The sequence below is a fragment of the Astyanax mexicanus genome, chromosome 6 (genome assembly GCF_023375975.1).
Source record: "Astyanax mexicanus isolate ESR-SI-001 chromosome 6, AstMex3_surface, whole genome shotgun sequence".
Taxonomy (NCBI): Eukaryota; Metazoa; Chordata; class Actinopteri; order Characiformes; family Acestrorhamphidae; genus Astyanax; species Astyanax mexicanus.
Window position 1 is genome coordinate 2,043,279 of NC_064413.1, and position 25,129 is coordinate 2,068,407.

The following is a 25,129-nucleotide window of genomic DNA, read 5'->3' on the forward strand; positions in this document are numbered from 1 at the left end:
AATTTGCTTTTATTAGTATGTTAAATATCATAATATCCAAACGTAATGTGAAACATAAAAACAAACCACACTGTAAAATAGGATGGATCTGTATTATTTTAAATCAAATATACATATATTCTACATTATAATAAAATACAAACAATGAACAAACTCACACTGGTTAAATTCTATTATGATAATAGCAATAAAAAGATGTTAAAATACAGCTGATAAAATAGTCAATCTCCACAGAGACAATATATGCGTTTCCTCTTATTTTAAACTTCCAGTGCTTTTGGTTTCCCTGACGACTATTCTGTACAACAGTTCTATTTTAAATATGTTATAAGGGAAAGTATCTCTGCTCCATCTTTACCTGATAGCAATGTACTGTAGCTCCATAAATGAGGAGGGTAAGGGTCGGTTTCCTGGACAGTGATTAGGCCTAGTCCTAGATTACATTTCCCACTCAGCATGTTGTATAGTTCAGGACTAGGGTAGGAGAACTCAAGTCTTAATCGTTTTTTAGCTTTAATAGTAATTTGACTTAAGTCAGATTCACAATAACCTAATATGCTCTATTAATGTGACATCTTATCTGATTAATGTAAATATTGACAAAATGCTTCATACTGCAACTAGCCAGCAGAGGAAGATGATGTGCTGTCCTTGCTTTTCTACAATCTCTCACAGCTAAATGTTTCTCTGGGATAAGTTGTAAACCTGCACTTTTGGCAAACCTTTTGGCAAAATTATTTATATATGGTTGGTGTTGGAGGCAAACCTTTTGTAAACCTCCTGTAAGTCGCTTTGGACAAAAGCGTCTGCCAAATGTAATGTAATGTAATGTAATGTAAAAAACCTTTTGGATGTTTTTATTTGTAGAAGAGTTCTCAGATAGCATAACGAATCTGGCCATGTGGTATTGGGCCGAAATGTGGTTTATACTCGGCATTTGGATTTTGTGCCAATTTTATTATTATACCCACCAACCATAGTGTTACACATGCAACATGGGCCAATTCCCATATTATACTTGCTAACCGGGGTGTTGGCACAAATGCTTTGGGCCAATTTTCATATTATAATCAGTAACAAAATTGCTGGCAGAAACAGCTTGGGTTGATTCTTATATTTTACTCAGCAACCATAGTGTTGGCACAAGAGGCTTGGGCAGATTGTTGTATTATACTCAGCAGCCAGAGTTATGCCACATTTGACTTGGGCTAAGGGTGTTGGTACATGCGGCACTCATTACAGTATCACTACACTATCTGCTCAATTACATATTGTCACAAAAACCTTTTATCTCATATCTCTCATATATTTTTGTTGTTTTTAAATTTTGACAATGTGATCTGTTGGATGTTCTTTATATTGTATTAAAATGGACATAATTAATTGGAAACACATTTTTTGTGTGTCAAGCATAATATTAAGATCTGAAGGGACAGATGGATATATTTAGCACTTTTTAAAAGACAGAATGCAACTAAACAGCATTGATTAGCTAATTTATAGATTTATATTAGCTAGATACATCTGATCTCAGTCCTGTCACAGTCTTGACTTGGTCTTGCTTCTTAGCTACAACATGTTCTTCTGTCCAGAAAACCAACATCATGCGGCAGATACATATGATGGCTTGTAGTTGGATAATGTAAAAAAAAAAAAGAATCCTTTAAGTATTTCAGTAGAAAGCATAATAGACAAAAATATATTTTTGTCCACATGGTGGCATTGTATAGTTTCCTCCAGGGCCTGCTGATGGTCAGATGTGTTGAAGCTGAATAAAGAAATAGGAAATAAAAGAAAAATTTGTCTCTGTGTAAAAAAAAAAAAAAAAAACTTTTACTTGGTGGTAAAGCTGCTGGTGAAGTTGGTTATTGTATTCTTGCATTCCTTCCCTCTCAGTTTTCTAATTTAAGTCTCTTATAATGTCTGCTGAAATCTGAGACGGGTTCTTCCACACTGTTAAACAATCATAAAATAATAAATAACACTGAAAATATAACATAGCTGGTGAAGCCCATCAACCTTGTTTTGAAAAACAAAATTGCCCAGTCAATCCAGTCCTCAATATGGCTGATGAGGGCGATGCAGTAACACCTCCACAGGGCCAGGGGGCAGTCTTTTAATCAAGTTCCAGGCCTCCAGACGTCTTAGACCACCCAAAGTCTGACCCTGAATTTCCACTAGTTCATCTCCTGGAAGTACCTTCCCAACAGGGCCACCTGAAAAAAAACAGGAGGTGGGTTATAATGAACTATATCTCTGTATTACACTGTTTTATATGATGGGCCACATAAATATTTAGGTGTAAAGCCTCTGTTGAAACTAGCTTTGATGCCTTGTGAAAGCAACCGCTCTGTGTTTGAGAAGATTTCTAATAAAAAATTGACAAATGTGGCCGAAGAAGGGCATGTGGGATTATGCTAACATCAGACTTACCTAAAAAAAATACAAATAACTTAATTCAAAGTGTTTGTTAAAGCTACCAACACCACATAATTAGTTATAGTATGATTTAACTAGCTAATTACCTGACAACTGCAACTGAGATGGAATGAGAAAAATCAGATAAATTCTGTTTTTATAAAACACATGGGGATGAGCGGAGCCATGCTTTACACTGTTCATATTATCCATTTCAACTGTACTGTTTTCACAAGCTGTTGGCTCAGGCAGATTATTGTATTATACTTAGTAACCGGTGTGTTAATGCATGTAAGTTGGGCGAATTTCCATATCATACTTGCCAACAGGGAAGTTGGCACAAATGCTTTGAGACTATTTCCATATTATACTCAGCAACCGAGTTGCTGGCACAAGCGGCTCGGGCAGATTGTTGTATTATACTCAGCAATTGGAGTGTTGCCACATTTAATTTAGGCTAATAATCATATTATACTCTGCAAGTAGAGTGTTTGGACATATGGCTTAGGCTGTTTCCGATATTATACTTAGCAACAGGGTGTGTTGGCAAAAACGCTTTGGGACCATTGCCATATTATACTAGGCAACTGTAGTGTTGGCACAAGCAGTTCGGGCAATTTTCATACCGTAGTGTTGGCACAACCGGCTTGGGCAGATTGTTGTATTATACTTAGCAACCGGAGTGTTACCACATTCTACTCGGGCTAATTCTTATATTGTACTCTGCAACTGGGGGTGTTGGCATATGCAGCACTCAGGCTGGTGATGAGTCAAGGATTTGGTTCAAAATTGGGCCTTGATTCAAGTCAGAAGTGGGCTCAAGTTCTTTGTGATTTATGCTCATAACGTGTATGCTTACCCTGAAAAATCCTCTGTACAGTAAGGGGTTTATCCCCCAGGCTGGAGCCCACTCCTCCTTCAAGACTGAAGCCCAGGTCATACCTAGACTTAGTCAAAGTCACACGTATTTTGCTGCCTGCTGAGTAAAACACACACATACACAAACACATGATAAATGCATCATTCAATCTAGAGTAACTAAAATTCACTAACATTTCAGAGGCCTGCTCGTAACCCTCATTTTAAAGAGCAGCATAAAGATAATAAGTGTGTTCTCACCAGAGTTTCCTACAGTCTTCTGCGGGCTGCCTTTAGTGCTGAACTGGTTTTCAGTGGTGTTACCTGGCCTGAGCACCACCACTGCCATTCCACGCAACCTTGCCTTTCTCAGAGTGCGCAGGGCCTCCCAGTGGGCGGAGTTCTGTAAAGAAGTGCCATTGATTGACAGCACCTGGTCGCCTTCTTGGATAGAGCCCTCCTGGCCGGCTGCACCATAGGGAAACACCCTGTGGACCTGAGAACATACATAGAGGCCACAGAGCAAAATTTAACAAAATAATACCTTCATTAGTGTTTTTTTTTTATTTTTAATCTTTAATTATTTAATACATTAATCAATGAAATCTTAATAACATACAATGCTGCCACAAAAAGTGTTGCTTTATGTTGCTTTAGATTGGTGCTTCAGTGTGGCAATGATTGCTATGATATTTCATTCAGTCTTAGTGCTTGCTAGGCAGTTGATATAGTGTTTCAGGTGGTTGCATATTTGCAGGGTTTTGTATAATTGCAGCTGTTGCTACACGGAAACCATGTGTCTGATTAAAAAGCAGTATATGAGAACAGATCACACGAACAGACCATACAATCTGGAGTCATTACAGTGTAAATATCGAAAAATGTGACGAATGTCTGCAGGGAACATCCAACAGAAAAACATGATAAAGATGTGCAATTTGCAAGTTGTCCCATAGACAATTTATAGACGTTTGGTTAATAGAAATTTTAATTATTAAAAAGTCTTACTGTAACAGGTTTATTCTGATCCACTCCTCCTGCTACGGTGAAGCCGAGTCCCCTCCCCACTTCCTTATGCAGTACGACCACCTGAACATCCTCACAGTTCTGCAACAAAATGCAAGTATATCTGTCCAGTATAATTTATTTTACTTTAATCCTGGATATATGGAGATATTTAGAGTGCGTTATTAGTATAATGACATTCTGGATCATTGATTTCTTTTACAAATCTGATAATCTAATAAAATAAAATTTTTTATTTGTTACAGTAATGTATTCTTAAATGTTTTTTTAGTCCAGTGTTTTGTCATATCATAATAGTATAATTATCGCAAAAATACTGTGAAATATAGTGTTATAATTTTAGGGCCATATCACCCACCCCTAGTTACTATTCTATATATTACCAAACTGTTACTATGGAATTACCCAGAGATTCAAACACCATAAACATCACAGTCAGGATTTTCAAATCTGGATTTTAATTTCTAATAATCAGATATTTATTGCATTTGTGATTCAGCATATTTGAAGGATGTTCCTCTAGAGGAGTACTCTTTGGTGCACAGTACCTCTAAAGCATCGTCTCCCAGTCCCCTGACATCATCCAGCAGACAGTCCAGCTCCTCTGTAGCCAGCAGCGTCACGCTGGACAGGACTGAGATGTCTGAGCTCAGAGAGGCGGATCTCTTAGACATCCACTTCTCCTCGTCTATCGAGCCTTTCCCATGTGAAGCAGGGTAGTCCATTCCCCCCAGATTACACAGGTCTACAAAGCTGGTAGAGTAATGTAAAGGAAAAGTGAATTAAAGAGAAAAACATTGCGAGAAAATTTTACATACAGCAAACGCTGCGTTCCAATTCCTAAAGGCTGCAGCTGAGGTGGGCTACATTTCTCTACACTGTGTCATAGAACCCCTGTTATACAGCAGAGGATTGCAATCGTAGTTTAAAGAGATCCAAAGGACACAACTGATGTATCCTTCACAGCCCTCAGATTACCAACATTTCTGCACGCGTACAACATAAAAGAAATACAGCACCATGGAAATTAAGCAAAAAAGGATGAAAACACTATGAAAATGTTTTAAAATTGTTTATTGGTTTTTTTTTTTCGTCCATCACATTCTGTTAATTTTGAGTTATAGCAAAAAATAGAAATAATTCTAATGGCTAGTTTTCAATTATTTTCAAACTAGTTTTTATTATGAACAGAACAGGGCATCTGTATATCATCAAAAACTGTGTGGAGACACAGAGCTACAGTATACTACAGTATATGTAGTGTAATCAGACATGTACAAGGTAATTTAGCTTAGCAAACACACATTTGCTAGTGGTTTGATACTTCAGCATTTTAACACTAAGCAAGCCTTTTTCAGCTCTCATCTTGTAAGTGGTAAACACCCAATCTATGTCTTTAGATGTATTAAAAGCTGCATTTCCTTTAATTTATCAGAGTAGAATGTGTTCATTAACTTCAGCTTGGTGTTAACTGGCTCCCTGCCTTCATTCATAGCTACTACTCTGCAACCTATACAGCTAAAGAGACAGATACACTTACCTTTCTTATAAAATAAGTACCATTTGTAAATGAAATTTTAATAGATTTTTATTCTTTTCTATTTATTTTTTCTGCTGACGTAGGAGTAACACTGTTGTTAACTCACTGTTGTAACTCATTTCCGCCAGTCAGCTACACTACACTACAATAAATTGAATTTGTGATAAAAACATTGCTTTTACGGTCATATAATTAGTTTACTGTTTGTAATTAAGCTACTGTGTTAACATTAGGTAGTCTAATATTTGATGTGATAAAATATACTCTACATTTTAATGTTCTTTTTACAGTAAACCTCAACTGCAGCCAAGACATTGGAACACAGCCATTGTTATAATGTCAATTAGCATGTAAATAGTTCTTAAATTAGAGAATCATGCATAACACAATCATACCTTAATGAAAAACTTCTGTGGTCTGACTGGCTTGTGTTGCTTGTGATGGTTACTGATGATTCCCCTGAGTCAGATTCGTCTCCTCTTTCTGTTCCCTCTGTGTCTTCTTCGTCATCAAGTTCATCATCATCGTCACTGTCATAAACAGTAGCATGAACACCATCTCCTTTGTTAGCGATCCACCTAGAAACCTTTGCAGCTACTTTTTCATCTCTTGTCCCACAAATATTGTTGAGATCCCTCAGAGTGGAAGGGGCAGGTGTTGTTACAGTAGAGTCAACCAAAGGAATTGATGGTAATTTGGGATGAGTACTGTTGGCCGTTGAGGAAGTCTTTGAGTCCTTTATTGAAGAAAAGGATGGAACTGAATCTGGAAACACTGGGGTGGTCTCTTTAACACTTTTAGTGGTTGAATTACCTTGAGGAAATTCTTGGATTTGGAGGTTGGCTTCATCTTTGGCATCTGATAAATTGGCTCTTTGGCTTTGTGACCTGACAGAGTCTTTAGGTTTAGGATGGGATACATCTGTGCTTGGATTGGACTTAATGTTTGTGTTTTGGGGGAGTGCAACACTGAGATGAGGTCTAGCAGTTTCTGCAGTTAATTCAATGTTTTTTATATTTGTAGGGCTATCTTTGGAGTGATCTTTTGCGTCCACTGGCCTGTTTATTACAGAAGTTTTGATATTGTCCTTAATATTGTAAAGAGTAATGTTGAGCTCTTTACTCTGGACAGGAGCAGACTTGTCCAGTTGTTTTTGATCAGGAGAACTCCGGGAAATATCTTCTTTAGCATTACTCTTACTAAAGGAGTTTTTTGTGTTCCAGACACCCCTCCATTCGTTCAGAGATTTATCTGAATTGCTCTTACTCACTCCAAAAACTAGGTTAGTCTTTTCTGGGACAGAAAAAGTTCTTCTGGTGCGAATAGTCTGGGATGGGCTCTGGTTTTGGTGGGCAAGAGTCTCAAATTTGTGAATTGCATTTCGCACCAAATCCAAAGATTGCACTTGGCCTTTCTCTTGGAAGCTCAGCCTCTTCATTCTTGGAAGTGTTGATGAGCCAAGCTCGAACACATCTTCATTTCCTTTATATCTGTCACTGTCTACTGTCACACTTCGGGAAAAATGAGATTTGGGTTGTCCAGTCGCTTCTTTACCCAGTGAATAAATTCCTGGTGAGTCATTGACCTGTTTTCTTGGACTTGTCTCCGGGACTCTGACAGGGGTTGAATTATCAGTTGTTCGGTTGACCTGCCTGTCTTTCTCCACTTCTTTCATGATGCTTTCTTGCCTAATCAGCTGCATAGTTTTCTCAGGTGTGCTTGAGCCAGAAGATGAACCTGAAGACTCCTGAGTCCTAAGAGCTCTGGAAAGCGCAGCTGGACTATTTCTGCTCCTTGCTCTATCTAAGGAATACGTTTCCAGTCTCGCCACAGGTTCTCCAAGTTGGGTTTTCACATTGCATCCACTTTTAGCCATCAAACCAGTTGAATCTTTTTCAAGGGGTTTTTCCCTAGACCACATAGATACTGGAGATGTTGTATCTTTTCTCACATTATTTTTGTTGGGTAAAACTGATGAACTGATGTCTGGAGTAGAAGTAAAATCAGATCCATCCTTTTTTGGGCTCCAGTGACTTAAATTTGAATCGACAGCATCTGAATTATAAAGCCAGTCACCAACTGGAGCAGAGTATCGTTTTGCACGGATGTTATCTCTCGAGTTTGCATCAGTATTCTCTTCAGATGCATTAAAGCCATAGAGCTTCCCAATTCTGTCCATTATAGTTTTGTTTCCAGTTATTTCTGTGACTTTTGATTCATTTACCTGAGAAAACAGTTGGGCCTCTGCCTGACTTGACTTGGGACTGCCCTGTTCAGAAAGCCACCATGGACTTTTCAGACCCTCTGTGCTGTCCTGGCTTTCATTTCGTTTCAGTCTAGATGGAAGAGACTGGCCACTACTTGCCCGGTCAAGAGCGAGAGCTACCCGACTAAATCTAACGGAGGAAGATCCAGAGAACACTGGGGAAAGAGTAGCACTGCTGCTACTCTGCTTTCCTTGACCAATCGCGTTGTATGCTTGTATTCTTAGTGATACGCTATTAGTCGGGCTGGCAGGTTCATTTGGCTTTGGGCTACTTCCTGGCCCATTCTCCTGTAAACTCTCAGAACGTCTGAGAATTTTAAAGTCAGTAGAGTCGATAATTGCCACTGTCTGGTTCTCCTTTTCTCTCTCAATTCCTCTCCAGTCTAAACTTTTGCTTCTGTTTGATAGATTTGGTCTTCTCCATTCTGTTCTTCCCCTTGTTTTTGTGGTCATGTTGCCAACACTATCTGGCTTCTTCTCTTGAGTGGCATCGCTTGTCTCTGAGCCAGACAGCAATTCTGTGTTCTTTGCCATGCTGACCTGACTGAGAGGTCTAGGTGTTCTTCTGTCTGGTACATCAGATTCAGGAGTTTGTGGTGAATTTGCACGAACTCTAAGCACCTCCTTTCCAGTGTCAATGCTGCTTAATCTTCTCACATTTTCACCAGTTCCACTGTCAAATCTACTGTGTATTGTTTTCAAGCCCTTGGTGGGTTCAATGGAGGATATCCTCTGCCGCTCTTTGGCGGAGCGAATTTGGAACCTAGCAGCAGTAGAGTGCATTGGAGCTACAGGTGACTTACCCTGGCCTTGTTCTTCAGAGTTGTTGGATATTTCTCCATTCCCAGCTCCAGACATGTCCATTTTCTTAGAGTAAGGCTCAGTCCATAGATTACAGTGTAATCAGCAGGCAAGTAAATTCCCAAAATAGTCTTTTCTTAGAGATGCTCATGTTTCATTCTTTTGCAACGTACGTGATCAAGTATATCCATTCCAAATGTAAGCCGTGAGTAGGTTGTCAACTGTGTAATTCACACCACACAGTAAATTCTAGGGTTTCCATCCAATGTCGACGTGGCAAACCTTTGAAGAAATCCATAAAAAGAAGGAATCAAAATATTTGCAGGTGTAGTTGTAGTTGAGCAGTTTGTTAGCCTCCAGTTCTCAGCAGATGTCCAGCAGAGAAGGTTAAGCCATAAACAAAACACCCTCAGAGCTCTCAGAAGAAAAAGGCAACTCCCCTTGTGGCCTTAGCACTCAAAAATGTTTATATCTGCTTACACTCACACTTGGCAGTTCATTTGTTGGGATACTGTGTTTTCTTTTGGACTCTGAAGATTCTTTTTTTCTTCTATGGATTCCAGTGGTTGGTCTCTTGGATTCCTGCCTCCCGTTTTGCCACAGACTCTGTCAGATGGCCCTGACCTCCAAAATCCTACAGAAAAAAGGACAAGAAAAGAGTTAGAGAGATTTTTTTCACCCTTATTTTGCTGCAGTAATGCCCTGTAATGCTGTGATAATTGCATCCAGGCCAAATTAAGGGAGTCACTAAAGGCTGAACTTAATTATGGTACAGAGACTTTAACCCCTTAACTTCTGTTTGACTGTTTAGTAGAGCACATGTGAGTCACTGTCTCTTATTGAGGAAAGTTTTGATCTGAATATGTTAGGCTAATAAAATCTAAAGTAAAGGATGATGTGTCTTCTCAGCAGTAAATCATTTGGACTTTGTAGTTGTATAATAATTACAGACTGTAGTTCTGTCTCTGTTTCTCTGTATACTTTATTATTATCCTTCTTTTACCCTGTTCTTTAATACTCATAACCTTATAGGATAGAAAACCACCACAGAGCAGCTATTGTTGTGCTGTTGTGGTACAGTGAGTGGATCAGATACAGCAGTGCTACTGGAGTTTTTAAACACTGTGTTGAAACACTGTGTTTTAAACATGGTGAAAGGAGGAGAATAATGAAGTATACAGAGAAACAGATACAGAACTACAGTCTGTAATTATTATAGAACTACAACTAAGTGTCCTATATGATCAGTGGAACTGACAAAAATGGATGATGTGTGTAAATTATATAATCGTTTCAAAAGCTTTTATAAATGTACAACAAACCACTGTAATTTTTACTATTCCTTTTTTATTTGTGCTTTGTGTTCAAATTTTATTTGTATGTTTTCTTATTGACCTAAACAAACAAACAAAAAATATATATCTTCTTTATGTGAGAACATTAATAAGTAAAAAAAATGAGCAGTTAATTATCTAACTAATAACTAATAATCAGACAAAAGATAATAGAAAGAAAGTCAATAAGGAAATAAAGCGTATTAGTCATCTATTTGTTTTATACAGTGATGTTAGTAATACTTTAATCTGATCTATTTTTTTTTTCTTTCAGTAACGAGTTACTATTTCCAGTCCAGTAATCAGGTTAAAGTTACTTATCCAAGTTGCTGTAAATTTACTGTTTTGTCATTTTTTGTAGCACTCAGGCTACACACACACACTCACTCTCTTTCCACCTCACATACACACACTGACACACACAATTAAATTAGTTAAATATGATTAATATCAAGGTTGGTTGTTCACTCTGTGCTGGAGACACAGTGCTACCTAGCTCCAAAAACACAGCGTCAAATTTGAAGAAACGGTTGGAGTCGCAGCGGCACACTTACAGAACAAAAGGTGGAACAAAGCTTCCAGCGAAGTGAGTTTTGGCAAAACTGGGTGTGCGTGTGGGGTAACTTAGTTACTTTTAAAATCAAGCAATTCATAAAGCATCTTTTTAAAGTATTAATTGATAATCAGATTACTTCTTCAAAGTAACTATGCCATCACTGGTTGTATCAAACCTACAGTTTCCCGACACGTCACATCACAAGGCAACACTAAACACTAATTATTTTATCCTTTTATTTACGGTACTCCGTCATTAAGAGGATGTGTTGATCCGGCCATGTTTACACTGACAACATTCTTTGCACACTTTGTCACTGTTTCTCCGGCTCAACAAAACCTGATCCACTGGCAGACAACAGGTCAAACGCACCAAACCACAATCCGGACTGACTCCGCACACAGTGGGCGGCAGGTACAAAACTACATACACATAGTGTGACTGTGAGTAATAGCTGTACTGTACTTTTACAGTGAGCACACATGTACACATGCTAATAACCCAGCTAATAGAACATTTTAAGAATATTTAGCAGTGTTTAAAAAAAGGGTTTCAGAAAGCTTACCCTGCAGTGTTACAGAGATAACGTTTCAGGAATGGTCTAAAAAACTAGTGAGCCCTTCCAAACAGTATACACAGGGTTTGTACGGTCATAAAAAACCTGGAAAAAAATTAAAACGGCAATTTCCAGGCCTGGATAAGTTTTGTAAAAATGCAAATACCTAGAAAGATTTTGAAAAGTCATGGAAATTTGGTTTACAAATCTTTGTGTTTCCATTTATCGATGGAGAAAATCTATTTAGAGCTAACAAAATACTAAATTTTATCATTAAAAATTGTTTGTCAACATTTTATCTGATTCATTTTAAATCTAAAATTTATCAAAATTGATTATAGTTTTAGTTGATTTTTTGTTTTGATTTTTGGCATGGAAAAGTCATCAAAAAATCATGGAAATTTATTGGTTAAAAAGTGTATGAACCCTGTCAATAGTAACAGTCAGAAATTTAGACATACCTTTTCTCGTTCAGTGGAATTGCAAATTCTATTAACCAATCATCAGAACATTTCTAGCTAACATAATTATGTCTTAGAATATTCCTCTAACTCTTTGGGAGAACATTTACATAACATTAGTCATTAGTTGTTCTCTGTAATCACAATCGTAGAGGAAGCATAAAATTAAATTATGGGATATTTTGTTGTGTGCTGGGATTTTAACAGATTGGGAAATCATCGAACGTATAAACAAATAGTCAGAGACCGATACTCTCACCTCACACTGACACACCAACAGTTATTCAAATCTCAAACTCAGAGAGAAGCACTTTAACAAGATCAGATAAGATCAAACAGTAGGAGTTCCATTTACATAGACTTTCGGAAGTTAATGCATCCGTGAGCGAGGACAATAAATCAATTCACTGTACAACATGTAGAAGCATGGCAACTTAAAAAAACAGATTATCTAATTTAGAGCGCGTTTTGTGTTTTAGCTTTTATTGCTACTAATTTACATATTTAATTCTGTGTATCAGTTTGGTCAACAATGCTTATTAAGTTGATCCTCAAAATAAATGCAAAAGGGCTAATTTCTTATATACAGCTCTGGAAAAAATTAAGAGACATTTTGGTTTCTGAATCAGTTTATCTGATTTGGCTATATAGATATAGGTTTATGTTTGAGTAAAATGAACATTGTTGTATTATTCTATAAACTAGGAACAACATTTCTCTCAGGTTCGAAATATAAATATCATCATTTAGAGCATTTATTTGCAGAAAATGAGAAATGACTGAAAGTTCATATTCATAAAGTTATAAGAGTTCAGAAATCAATATTTGGTGGAATAACCCTGATGGTTTTTAATCAGTTTTCATGCATCTTGGCATCATGTTCTCCTCCACCAGTCTTGCACACTATTCACTCCTGATATATATATTGATATATTATTTATACAAGGTTACATACATTTGAATTGGTTATTGTTTTATAGTTGATAGTTATTTGTATATTATCTAAATATTATTATGGATAATTCATTTTTTTAAGGTGTTTAAATATATATGTTGCAAATGTCCATCATCATCAATGATAATAAAAATAATCAAATATGTATCAAATATGATATACTTGATGTGACCAAGAACTCAGCCTGCAAACACAGCCACAGCGTACCTTACGTTAGTGTGCCTCATGTGGTTCAAAAACGTGTAGATCTTCCTTTAAAAGCCATTTGTTCAGATCTTTCTAAATGTCCTCTTGTTCGATCCAGCTGATAATATAATAATCCACAATATAGGTCAGAAGTTTAGAGTTGCTAAACCGAAGAGAAGAAACAGTCCAGCAGCAGGTGCAGGTAAGACAGCATACAAAAAGGGGCGTGTTGCTCTGCTACCATTCAGAAAAGCCAACACCCCGAAAGGGACAGCCGTGACTGAGCGAGAGCTGATTGATTGTAAAAAGAAGTGAGCGCAGAATAAAAGCGACTGCTGATTAGTAATGGCTGAAACAGAAGAGAAATGAGATAAGTAGAGGCTGAACGTGGAGATCAGCTGAGGCACACCTGTGACCTTACACAGCCACAGAGTGTGAGAAGAGTGAAAGGGCGAGTGTTGGGTTACAGAAAACACACACACACGCAAACATACATACACACACACACGCACGCAGGTACAAACACAGGTAATACACACCTTCATCCAAGCAAACAGATTAGAAGCACTACGGTTTAAGTGGTGTTAATTCCAACACAAAGCACACGTACCTGTGAAGATCTTGGTTAGTTGGTACAACAGGTGTTCTGTATACTCTCCAGCTCTCTCTCTCTTTCTCTTTACCTTCTTCTCTCTCTTTTTCAGTTTCCTCCCTCTCTGTTTCCCTCCCTCCCTCTCTCACTCCTTCATGATTTTACTATTATGCATCTGTAATGTGAACTTGTCTGACTGGTTCTTCATCTTCACCCTCACCCACCCACTCTACCATTGTTACACCTTCCCTCCCTTTAACTTGCCTTCCTTCTCTCTCTCTCTCTCTCTCTCTCTCTCTCTCTCTCTCTCTCTCACTATCTTTCTCTCTTTTTACTCTCTTTCTCTCTCTATCTGACATAATGATACTTCTTAACATTCGTCATACTGTTAGTATAATAGTTAAATAAATACAGTTTAGAATGTAAAGTCTCTTACATTTGTATTTACTGTATATGAAAGTGTGCCATAGCGAACCGTACACAATAATATCGCCAACATTTTTGAATATTGTGAACTATAACATATTATACTCTAAAATAAATATTGTGTCATATCACCCACCCCTAATTATCACATCAGGGTTTGGCAAAAAAAGAAAAGAAAATTCACACTAATCTCATTTCCCTTTATATATCTACTAGAGACAGATTATATCTGTCTAGTATCATTATTTTACTTCAATCCTGGATATATATTAGTATATATATTATATTATTACTAATATATTATTAGTATCATGACATTCTGGATCATTGACTTTTGATTCAAATCTGATTCTGAAAAATTGTTTTTTCATATCGCCAAGAGTATTGTTATCATGATATTATTAATACTATGAAATATTATTAGTGATTAGTGTTTATTATTTTAGGGCCATATCGCTCACCCCTACCCTAGACTGCACTGTAAATATAGATCATTTAAATGTACTTAAAGGGGATACATTATGCAAAACTCATTTGGTTTTGCATGCCTTTATATTTTCACTTGTGTCTCGAAATATAACCATCTGTTTGTTTTCTGTGAATCAGCTGAAAGAGTTTAATATCAGGAATCATATGCTACTATGTGCCATTGGTATGCTCCTCTCTTTTTTTAACACCAGAATAAGAAAATTTGCATAGAACCAATATAATCAAGGGGAAGATGGACGATCACAAGCCCTCAAACAAAGCTGAACTGCTTGGATTTTTGCGGCAGGAGTGGCATAAGGTCAACCAAAAGCAGTGTGAAAGACTGGTGGACAGCATGCCAAGCATTAAAGCTGTTATTATTATAAAACCAGTGTTATTTCACCAAATATTAAAATCTGAATCCTTAAAACATTTCTTTGCAGTATTTAAGGCCTAAAAGCCCTGCATCACATTTATTTTGACAATTTCTCATTTTCTGCAAATACATGCTCTTAATGACAATATTTAAATTTTGAATTTGGGAGAAATGTCAAATTACAAGCAGCACATCTGTACTGTTCTCTCAGTGTTTTTATAAGTGAAAGAGATATGAGTTCAAGGTTCATCTTTGTGTCAACAGACCCCTCCATGCCCCTCCCACAAAGGTTTGTTTCTCTGTAATATTCAAGTCTAGCTGTCTTTGAACAAAAGCTGAACAAAAACTTTGCTATAATTTAGTGTGTAACATGTAAATAAATGAATAAATAAGAAAGCTGCGCATGAGGTATTAAATTATAATTATTTCTATTATCATCTACTAATTTGTCAATTAATTAAAAAAATAATAGTTTGTTTTCTCTCTCTGACAGTAGTTATAAATTGGTGGGTTTCTGTGTTCAGCTGCGTTTTTTTTCCCCCAATACGCAAGCGTTTACATAAACAGTACGATGATCATCAGTGTTTATACCAAGGTATTTGTAATAGCAGTAAACTATGGCAACCCTATTGTAAATTATAATAATTGTGCCACCACATTAACATTAGCATGATGATGCAACAGCAGAAACTACTGTACCTGATCTGTTCTGACAGTGTGTCTGACACACCCTATATTTATACATTTTAAAGAAAAGTAAATGTGCTGTAGGTTTCAATGAAACGCCTGGCTTGGTAAGACTACCAAGTTTGCCTGTGGCTACGAATTCTCAAGGACTTAACTGACACCACAATAAGCACAACTGGTATTCATGTGACTGTGCTGTATTGCTGTAGTAATGTATGCCCGTGGGAACCTCACAGTGGAAAGAGTAAACACATTCCTTATAGCTTTAAAGTGGAGGCAACCCTCAGTGCTGGTTATGAATTGTACATTATACATCACGATGACATTCCACATTGTGTTAGTAGTAGCATGTCCCGTGACTTCTGCCATGTCTCACGGAAAGCTAAAGAACACTATACGTACCTGTGGGATATGTTTTTAGGGTCTGTGTTGAATGTAGATGTGATTTTTGCTGGATGCTGCTGCTATCTATATGTTAGCTTGATTTAGGGCGTATCAGTATGTCTTTGCTATCATAACAACGGGAAAAGTACATCAACGTTCCAAAGGCATGTACTAATTTTTAAGGGTGAGAAGTAGTCATGGGTGTGTTTTAAGTGTAACCAATCAAAATAAACCAGCATGTAACTTGCCATCCCTTTAAAGGCCAGGTGTGCTCTGACTTGCTATTTTAATGGTGCAGAGCTTCTGTGCACTCAGCAGAGGAAACCGAGCTGCACGTTCATGTAAAGGTAATGTTGCGCAAGCAGGTAATTTTAAGAAACAGCAAGGTTATTAATTTAGGATTTTTGCTTTCTATTTGCGTTGCCAAGATAGCAATGAACATCTCACTGTTGACTTTTTTCAGGCAGTGGCACACCTGTGTTTTTTGTTGCCAAGGTATCAATACACCTAAACACACATCCTTTCCAGACCAAAGAGCATTGCAACGTAGTTTATATGATTATCTGAGTTACTGTAGCCTTTCTGTCAGCTCCAGCCAGTCTCCAACTCCAAAGAATGTGACTTTTCAAACCCATGGAATAAACAACATTTAACACATAGTACATACTGTATGTATTAAGGGAAATGCTAGCTGACCATTCTGATAAATTATCGCTTTGGGAAATCCTCACGGAGAGAGCTAGACCAGCTTCGTTCTCTTGGGATTCCTACCTTCAGATTACTGTAGCATAACCAAAGACAGAGCCTGCAATTTCCTGATGATTTGGAGATTAGACAACTACACTTCTGCCTGCTAGGCCATGAATTTACATATTTTGAAGAGGAAACGTATGTGCTACATTTCCTCACAAGGTTGAATGAGCTCCTGGTACCAATTTAAAACAAGACTTCCCTTATGAAGGTTTTTGAATGTTTTCATTAACTTTTTTAATAATTGTTAATAAGATCATAAACACACTGCAAATTATTCACAAGCAATCCTTGTTTATGCTAACATTTAACGTAGCATAGACTTTGCTCTGCTGAAGCCAGACATCACACCCTGCAAAAACGTAACTCAGGGTAGCACCAAGCCATCTTCAGCTTTTTATTAATAAGATAGAACTGATTACTATTATGTAAATAATTTGAACTAATGTCCAAGATCTGTGTGTGTCACTTATTTCTTTACCATTAATAAATAAATATAAACAGGTTTATAAGCATTCCTAAGTCTTTTATAAAGTTAATGTAAGTGTAAAGTGGTACCAAGATTCTTAGCTTTGCTATGAAAGAATGTCTTTATCATTGAAGCATAAAAAAGTTTGTTTTCTGTTTACTCTAAATGTGAACAAAAACTGAATGTGTTTATCTCTTCATCTCATTTTCACGCATAAATACACCGGTTAATCTTCCATTTTACAGCTGCATTCTTTACCTGTGTTATCACTCCATCTGTACTGTATGAAAACTGGTTCTTTGTTTGGACGTGGGGTTTGGTGACACTCAAATATCTGGAGCATTTCTGTACAGTTACACAGCGGTCACATGTCTGTTGCAACTCGTATATGAACACATACGTTCACATTACAAGCCACATGGCTTAAATGGCTAAATTATGCTAAATTTAAATGCCAATTCTAAAGTTGTTTATTAATGTCAGTTATGCCAGGAATTGTCTTGCTTTTTAGCATTTTCAGACTAAAATATCTGCAAATAAACAACTAAAGTTTTTAGCTTACATAAATAAAAGAAAGCTGAATAATGTTATGTAACAGTCTTCATTCTATATATTTAACCCCCCAACATTTTGCTAGTAGAGAAACCAATGTCTATGTACTTTGAGTAGTAAAATCAGAGAGAAGCTAAAAAAAAAAACTAATAGGTACTGCTGTTGTTTTTGGTCCTGAAAATTTGATTTAGGATCTGTTACTTTTTGCAAAGTCATTTAAATGAAGCAATAATACTGAAGTCTGATTTTATTTTCTCTGCTGTACAGCAGGTGATGGTTATTCCACACAAAGCATCTTTTTTGCAACAGCTCCTCCTGTTGACCAGTTTTAGTACAGTCTGAACACTTGCAGTGTCAGAGACTAAAGTCTGGACTATTTATTTATTTTTTAACTTGATAGTTATTTTTATTTCTAAGTTTAGAATACATTTAGATGAACATGTAATGTTAAAATATGGAAATTAGGAAAAGATCATGTAAAAATGCTTCATTCAGAAGTAAATAAATAATTCTTTAAGCAACAAAACTGACTTCCACTTGTTCAATGCGGTTGCAAAGCCAAAAATGAAATTTGTTGTATTTTAACAAAAGAGCTAATGCAGATAAGCCAACAGAAACTGATTAGCATAATGCTAATTAAAAGTCAGAAGTTAGGACAGTGTGGAAAAGCTTATAAAATAGTAAAAATATTATTTAGTTTAACTGTAATTTGATTGCAGACAATAAGAACCTGATGTTTCATGTTTTATTTTCGTCAAGAAGAAATTCTCGCCTGCACAGTAGAGAATGTGTGGAGATTTTTTTTATTAAAAATCTGACACAGACAACCTGTACTGTTACATATTTTTGCAGGATGAATAAGTCAAAACAACACCTAAAACACTACATTGATGGGAATCCTCAATGCAAAGACATCTTTTAAATGTGAGAAGGATGCTATCAGGCCTAAAATGCAGGAATGGATGTATATATGTGATAAGATATGTGATAAATAAAATGATGCTTAGCAGATAAAACCTGAAATGTCCTTGATTCATACTGTCTGCAGTCATATAAATATATAAGAAAATGTAAGAAATTCTGTTTTTGTATTATATGGATTTTCCATACTGTCCCAAATTTTGGGACTTGAACAATAAAAGTTAAAATTAAAATGTAAAAATACTGTGTATTGCTTCACAATATTATATCATCATGTACCTGAACCTATGATTTACCTTAAATTCTTTTTGTAAACTATTAAAATAATCAATCTAACATTTTTTATTTAATAGCTACATCTGAGACTCTTCTTTGTATCTAAACCAAATGCGACCACCTATTCGATACTCTACGTAACTTAAGATTTTAATCACAGATTTTAAAAGAAAATACAAAATAAAAATAAATCTCCTCTTTTCACTTCTCTCTCACTTTTAACATCTGCTGATTATTAGTATAACGTATTTCTGTTAAAATAATTGAGAAACTTGTTTGAGACTGTTTACCTGGGTGTGTTTCGCAGAAGAAATGAGAAGACGCTTTTAGTTTCCTGAAGCTGCAGAGTAGCTTTACCACAACCTTAACACAGCAGGCAGCTGCAGAGAGAGAGAGAAAAAAAGAAGAAGAGAAACGTTCTCGATTTACCACTGTGTAAATACATACATGTAGACCATTTTACCAACACATACGTACATACAGTACATACAGTACATACATACAGTACATATATACAGTAATTAATTATTTACATACAGACACGCCCTTGTTTGAAATGTCACATGAAGAAGGCCTTCAATGTTGCCGCATAACCGTTAGCTCTTTCTTCTGTGTCATTGCATCACAAACACACACACACACACCAACACACACACACTCTTCTATTGTGCCTCTGCCATCTGGAACAGCGGAAACTACCTTGAGGTTTTAGAGAAATTGAAAGTAAGTAAGTTAACATCAGCAGTTTATAACTGACATAAAGTTTGAGTAGTGCATTAAGTACAAAAACAATACTTCGTAAATCATAAATACTGCAAAAATATTGATAGACAAGTGTCAAATTTACACATTCTCTTTTTGATCATCTATCGAAAGTAGAAAAATCTCAGCAGGTTAAAAAAATAGGTACAGTGGGCACTCATGTAATTGCAAATTGGTGAACTTAACAACCTGATAAAGTGATGGATTTTGCTGTGAACACCTTTTATTAGACCTGGACCTAATTTAGATTTAGCTTAATTGTAATAGTATGAAATAATTACAATAAGATAACAATACTGATATCTCAATCTTCTCAGTCTCGGTCTTCTGTTTTTTTCTTCCCCTTTAACGTTAACGCTTTCTTTTCTTCTTGTTGTTATTATTTTTGTTTTATCATATTGTTTTTTTTTTTTTTTTTAATAAACATGTAGTATTTTAGCATAATTATGTACAGAGCGGGTGATGGCTTTTGTACTGTTCATATCGATATCAGAATTGTATAGCATTGACCGGAAAAACACATTTTTTGTGATATATTGTGATTGTTGCCATATCGTCCAGCCCTAGCTGTAGCTGTGATTGTGTGACCTTTCTCTACACCATTATTTCTGTCACCTTCCTAAAAATACAGTCAAGTACCAGCATTTTAAAGATAGAATCATGATTATATCCATGATTTAGATCATGGATATAATCATGATTAGATACAATTATTTTTCTTTTTTTTTATTATTAAGAGATTGGCACCAATAATACAAATCTAAGTGTTTTAACACTTAAAAAAACACACATATAAATACTGATTGTCAGAAGCTCAGTCTTAAGGAAGAAAAAGTAGTAATTTATTCGATTTTTTTTATTTATTCAGTAAATTATTTAAATTTTTCTTTATTATTTACAGTCAGTAAAGCAGTAATATTCCAGTCCTGCAGGTGGCGGTGCGGTGCGGTCAGGTCCTCTACCGCAGCACTCTGCTAGAGGAAGAAGCAGCAGCGGGTCACGTGACTGCAGCGTTTGTAAACGGGTTTGAGGAAGCGGAGTTTCTTTTTAACGATATATTTTAACGAGTTTTTCCGATTTTATTCAGATATAGTGGATTTATATGATCTGCAGGAAACATGAGCGCAGAGTCGCCGCTCTCTGGAGTGAACGTAGTGCTGGTTATGGCCTACGGAAGTCTGGTAAGATAACCCAGCTAATGCTAACGAAGCTAACGCTAAATAAACACACAATTAACCCGGTTAAACATGTGAACCCAGTAAATTAAACTCTTATTCACTAATATTATTGACTGTGCTATCTCTGCTAATCTCTAATTTTGATATTATGAAGAGTCTAATGTAGCAAGAACATCTTTTCTAAACATTAAATTCAGTTTAAAACGTAAAATCTGTGTCTCAGAAAATTAGAATATTATATTAGGCCAATTGGCATTTTTGGCTGCTGGAAAATGAAATCCACATCTCTTTAAAAGTTTTCAGCAGAGAAAAGCATGGAGTGCTGTAAGATTTTGTGGGAAAACAAAACTGCACTGACTTTAGACTTGATAATAAAACACAGTGGATCAACACCAGCAGATGACATGTCTCTCCAAACCATCACTGATAATCAATACATTTTACATTTCATTTGTAAATCAAGGGATCAGAGTCTGGAGGAAGAGTGGAGAGACACACAGTCCAAACTGCTCGAGGTCTAGTGTGAAGTTTCCGCCAATCAGTGATGGTTTGGAGAGTCAGGTCATTCTAATTTTTTAAGATGCACTAGTAGTCTAGCTCATTTAGGTTAACTAACTAACTAAACTGTCTGTTTTTGATATTCTATAAAGTCTAGTATATCTGAAATGTACATTTTAGCTTTTGTTATTTTTTCACTTTTGTAGGTGTTTGTATTGCTCTTCATCTTTGTAAAGAGGCAGATCATGCGCTTTGCCATGAAATCTCGCCGAGGACCACATGTCCCACTGGGTCATAACGCCCCAAAGGTAAAAAAAAAATAATAATAATAATAATGCTAATATTTATGTTACTATAAAATGACCACATGAAAGACCTATTCCTTATTACATATTAAATTACCCTGAAAAAGAAAAAAATATATTCTCATTTATTTACGATCTCTGGGATGAGTGTAGGATAAAGTAGGGTAGTGATTAAATAAATAAATTAATTTGATTTGGGTAGTGTCTAGAAATAAATTCAGCACTGAATCTCTGTGTAAATTGTTCACAGGGTCTTAGAGAAGAGATCGATTGTCGTCTGTCCAAAGTGAACGATATCCGCTATGAACCGCGGCTGCTCTCTGCGCTCGACGACAGGCTGAAGCATCGTGGACAGAACGGTGAGAGAAAAGGCATTTTTTTTTTCTGTTTTATCTGAAATTTAAGATCAGTTATGTACAAATATTAACCTCTCAGATGTCTCTTTCTGTCTATTTACAGGCTGTTATAACTACCTGTACAGGATGCAAGCTCTGGATGCCGTCAGAGACACTCGTAAGAACTCTGTCTGTATAGTGAATATGTGGGCTGTGATCAAAATGGATACGTAATTCCTAATAAGCACTCTGTAGAGAGTATAGGGACCATTTAATTTCCAAAGGGGCCAATCACCTAATTTTTTAAAGGATCCACTTCGGTCACAGCCGTTGTTTTTTTTTAGGTTTACTTTGCTTGAGTGTTTAAAAGCTTGTGCATCAATATGTTGACTGATCCTTTTTTTGTGTTTCTGATTTAGCCATCGTTTCCCACGAGCTCGGCCGCAGTGCCAGCGCTGTGACTGGCCGCCGCTACAGGAAATGGCTTATGGAGCTGCGAAATTCACACTCACTGTTCAAAAGCAGCCACAGCAGCCTCGTCGACCGTCTGATGGAGGGCTACGACAATGCTCGTCATGGGACTGGGGTCTGTGTCTGATTTTAAGCATTTTTTTAATGATAAAATGCCTCCACAAAAGATTGAGATTTTTTAAATGGCAGTTGGTTGCATATATTTTATTATATGTTTTAATGGGACAACACTAAAGATATGACACTTTGAATTGATGCAGTGTAGAGTAGTCAGTTCACAATGTGTTTAATCCACAAACACAGCTGATGGCATGTTTTTTCTTTTCAAGCTGTTGAGTGTGGAATATGGAGCTCAGGGTTTCCCCCAGGATTTCCTTGAAGGTGCGGTGGCAGGACCCCCCGGTTGGGAACCGATAATTTATATCACGTTAATGATATCACGATATAACACAATTACACATGTTTCCAGTTATTTTCTTTATTTCCAACTGTCACTGAAAAATGCCCACTTAAAACAAAAAGTTGCAAAAAGTAGGTTTCTTTAAAATAAATCCTTATTGTTCTTTTTTCAGATACGGTAAACGTAAAAGTGTGCAACACAAAATGTTAAATTATACATAACAGAGGAGAAAGGGCACAACAGAATATATATGTATTATTTATTCGCTCTTATCTGTATTAGGTATTTTAAATGTGAGAATGAGTAAATAAAATAAAAAATATTATTGAATTTAATTAAAAATTGTGCTTATTAAAACAGACAAATAATATCTTTAATCTTTAATTTAATTACAATAAAATGTTTACTGGACCGTGAAAACAAATGCATCACAGAGCTGTTCTAGGGTGCCTCTATTCTAGGGCCCTACATCCTTGCTTTATGACAGCTCCAGAAACAGAAACATAGCGTGATTTTCACTCCACCAGGTGAGTGAGCCTGAGTGGACACCTGCGTAAGTTGAAGCTGTTTAATCACTGTTTAATTCATCTCTCTCTCGCGCGCGCGCATTATGTTTCAGTCTCTCTCTCTCTCTCTCTCTCTCTCTCTCTCTCTCTCTCTCTCTCTCTCTCGCATTATGTTTCAGTCTCTCTCTCTCGCTATTTACAGGCGCGCTCTCGCTCTCTCTCTCTCGCGTTATGTTTCAGTCTCTCTCTCTCGCTGTGTCCTATACTCACACTCTCTCTCGCGCGCGCGCGTTATGTTGGCACTGCATGACTAACTACCGATTTCCACCCCCGAAGGGGCAACGCTGATCAAGCGCGGGAAAAACGCCGGGCTCCGAATTTTCACGAAGGGTGGCGGGGAAGAACGAAGGCGTGGCGGACCGCCGCACTGAAATGAACGTGGCGGAAACCCTGGGAGCTACACTAGTGTTTATTTTGTTCATTAAAACTCTGTTAAACTCAGTAACTCCGCATATTACAATATTCTAGTTTAATAAGCATCAATATTACCCTAAACAGTAAACCGTAAACAGTAAATCTACCCTGATATTATAATACAGTAAAAAAAAAAAAGGATTTAGTTTGCCAGGTATGAACCACACTATCAAAAGCTTAGTCTTAAGGTAGAAAAATTGATTAATCACATAATTTTATTGTAAATCATTTGAATAATTGTTTATATTCGATTGACACCAGTAATAAAATGCATTTTGAAGGCTTGATATGATGTATGATGAAGGGATCTAATCACATAGTTGATGTTTCTGATCTGCAGGTATTTGGGGAAGCTGAATATCTTAAATATAAAGAGGATCTGACAGAACTGGCTGATCTGTAAGTGCACTTATGTTCTTCTGTACTTACTAGCAGGGGCTTATCCTAATACACAGGACTAACTAAGAACAGGGGTGCTGACAAAGTTTAAACTTAAAAGAAAACCATTACAAAACAAATGCAGACAGTTCAATCATTTTACCAAAGTAGTTTAATTTAAGATCAGCATAATTTTAGCCAAGGTACAGGCTACATTTACACCACAGGTACAGTGACCCAAATTCACACTGCACAGATTTATAATGAATGTCACAAGTTGGTTTGGCGTAAAAGTTGCATTACTTTCTCTTTGCTTTGAGATGCATTGCCATTTATTGGAAATGTATCAGATTCTGAAACCACATACAGTCATGGCCAAAAGTGTTGGCACCCCTGAATTGTTCCAGAAAAGTATTTCTCCCAGAAAATTATTGCAATTACATGTTTTGTCATACAAAAGCATTTATTATGTAAACGGCTTAAATAAAGAGAAATAAACAGTCCGCTGTGGCCAGCAGAGGGAGCTGTTGATTATCTGCTGCATTTGTTTCCAGCGCTGCTACCGGAGAGAGCTGCTCTCTTACAGACTTTCAATAAATCTATCAATCAACCTGTATTTTCATTTTTACACTATGTATGTGTGTCAATAAATATAGTGACAAAAAAAAACTTAACACTTAAATGTATTAAAAAAAAACTTTAGTTTTACACGAAATAATAAAATCTGCAAAAATCTAAATTGAAATATTTTTAAGCATACTTTTTTTATTCTTTGCAATTATTTGAAAATTATAAGCGTATGGATTTCACCTGTTTTTGCTTATTTATGTTGTGTTTTTTCCATGATGGATATTTTGGTGAATTTCTTTGGGTGTTTCTGCAAAAGTCTTTGCTTTATATAACATGCCAGTTTAAATGCAAATTTTATATTTTTGTGTAAATGTGTATTTTTGTTTGAATTTCT

The 25,129-nt window shown here is 36.4% G+C and overlaps 2 protein-coding genes across 18 annotated transcripts in view; one reads left to right on the top strand and one right to left on the bottom strand.

Moving 5' to 3' along the window:
* c6h1orf43 (chromosome 6 C1orf43 homolog) overlaps positions 1 to 25,129 on the top strand; it is a 38,485-nt gene that overhangs the window by 3,142 nt on the left and 10,214 nt on the right. For 4 of the 13 annotated variants that reach the window (XM_049479987.1, XM_049479990.1, XM_049479992.1 and 1 more), the window contains exons 2-8: positions 20,522 to 20,801; positions 21,262 to 21,359; positions 21,503 to 21,604; positions 21,852 to 21,960; positions 22,037 to 22,114; positions 22,356 to 22,522; positions 24,128 to 24,186. In XM_049479987.1, the coding sequence (XP_049335944.1) occupies positions 20,723 to 20,801; positions 21,262 to 21,359; positions 21,503 to 21,604; positions 21,852 to 21,960; positions 22,037 to 22,114; positions 22,356 to 22,522; positions 24,128 to 24,186 (692 nt within the window). In that variant the 5' untranslated portion in view covers positions 20,522 to 20,722. The remainder of the gene's footprint in view (positions 1 to 20,521; positions 20,802 to 21,261; positions 21,360 to 21,502; positions 21,605 to 21,851; positions 21,961 to 22,036; positions 22,115 to 22,355; positions 22,523 to 24,127; positions 24,187 to 25,129) is intronic. The other 9 variants (XM_049479991.1, XM_049479993.1, XM_049479995.1 and 6 more) reach the window with 9 other exon arrangements.
* Positions 79 to 19,472, bottom strand: si:dkey-92i15.4 (uncharacterized). 5 transcript variants are annotated; one of them, XM_007255915.3, is made up of 8 exons: positions 19,396 to 19,472; positions 19,149 to 19,238; positions 6,238 to 9,543; positions 4,851 to 5,055; positions 4,285 to 4,383; positions 3,538 to 3,772; positions 3,278 to 3,397; positions 79 to 2,216 (listed from the first exon to the last, which is right to left on the bottom strand). In XM_007255915.3, the coding sequence occupies exons 3-8, from the start codon at positions 8,970 to 8,972 to the stop codon at positions 2,059 to 2,061; spliced, it is 3,552 nt and encodes a 1,183-aa protein (XP_007255977.3). In that variant the 5' UTR covers positions 8,973 to 9,543; positions 19,149 to 19,238; positions 19,396 to 19,472; the 3' UTR covers positions 79 to 2,058. The 5 variants fall into 5 exon arrangements, with proteins under 5 accessions (XP_007255977.3, XP_022529903.2, XP_007255979.3 ...); XM_022674182.2 differs by lacking the exons at positions 19,149 to 19,238; positions 19,396 to 19,472 and adding an exon at positions 12,979 to 13,204 and having other exon boundaries at positions 6,238 to 9,191; positions 9,396 to 9,543; XM_007255917.4 differs by lacking the exons at positions 19,149 to 19,238; positions 19,396 to 19,472 and adding an exon at positions 13,568 to 13,655.

Bases quoted from the DNA above. Each gene is read 5' to 3' on its own strand.
- si:dkey-92i15.4 (XM_007255915.3), bottom strand. From the start codon at position 8,972: ATGGACATGTCTGGAGCTGGGAATGGAGAAATATCCAACAACTCTGAA. The intron at 3,773-4,284 runs GTAAGACTTTTT...GTATGTTCTCAG, and splicing joins ATCAGAATAAACCTGTTACA to GTCCACAGGGTGTTTCCCTA. The intron at 3,398-3,537 runs GTGAGAACACAC...TGTTTTACTCAG, and splicing joins GAAGACTGTAGGAAACTCTG to CAGGCAGCAAAATACGTGTG.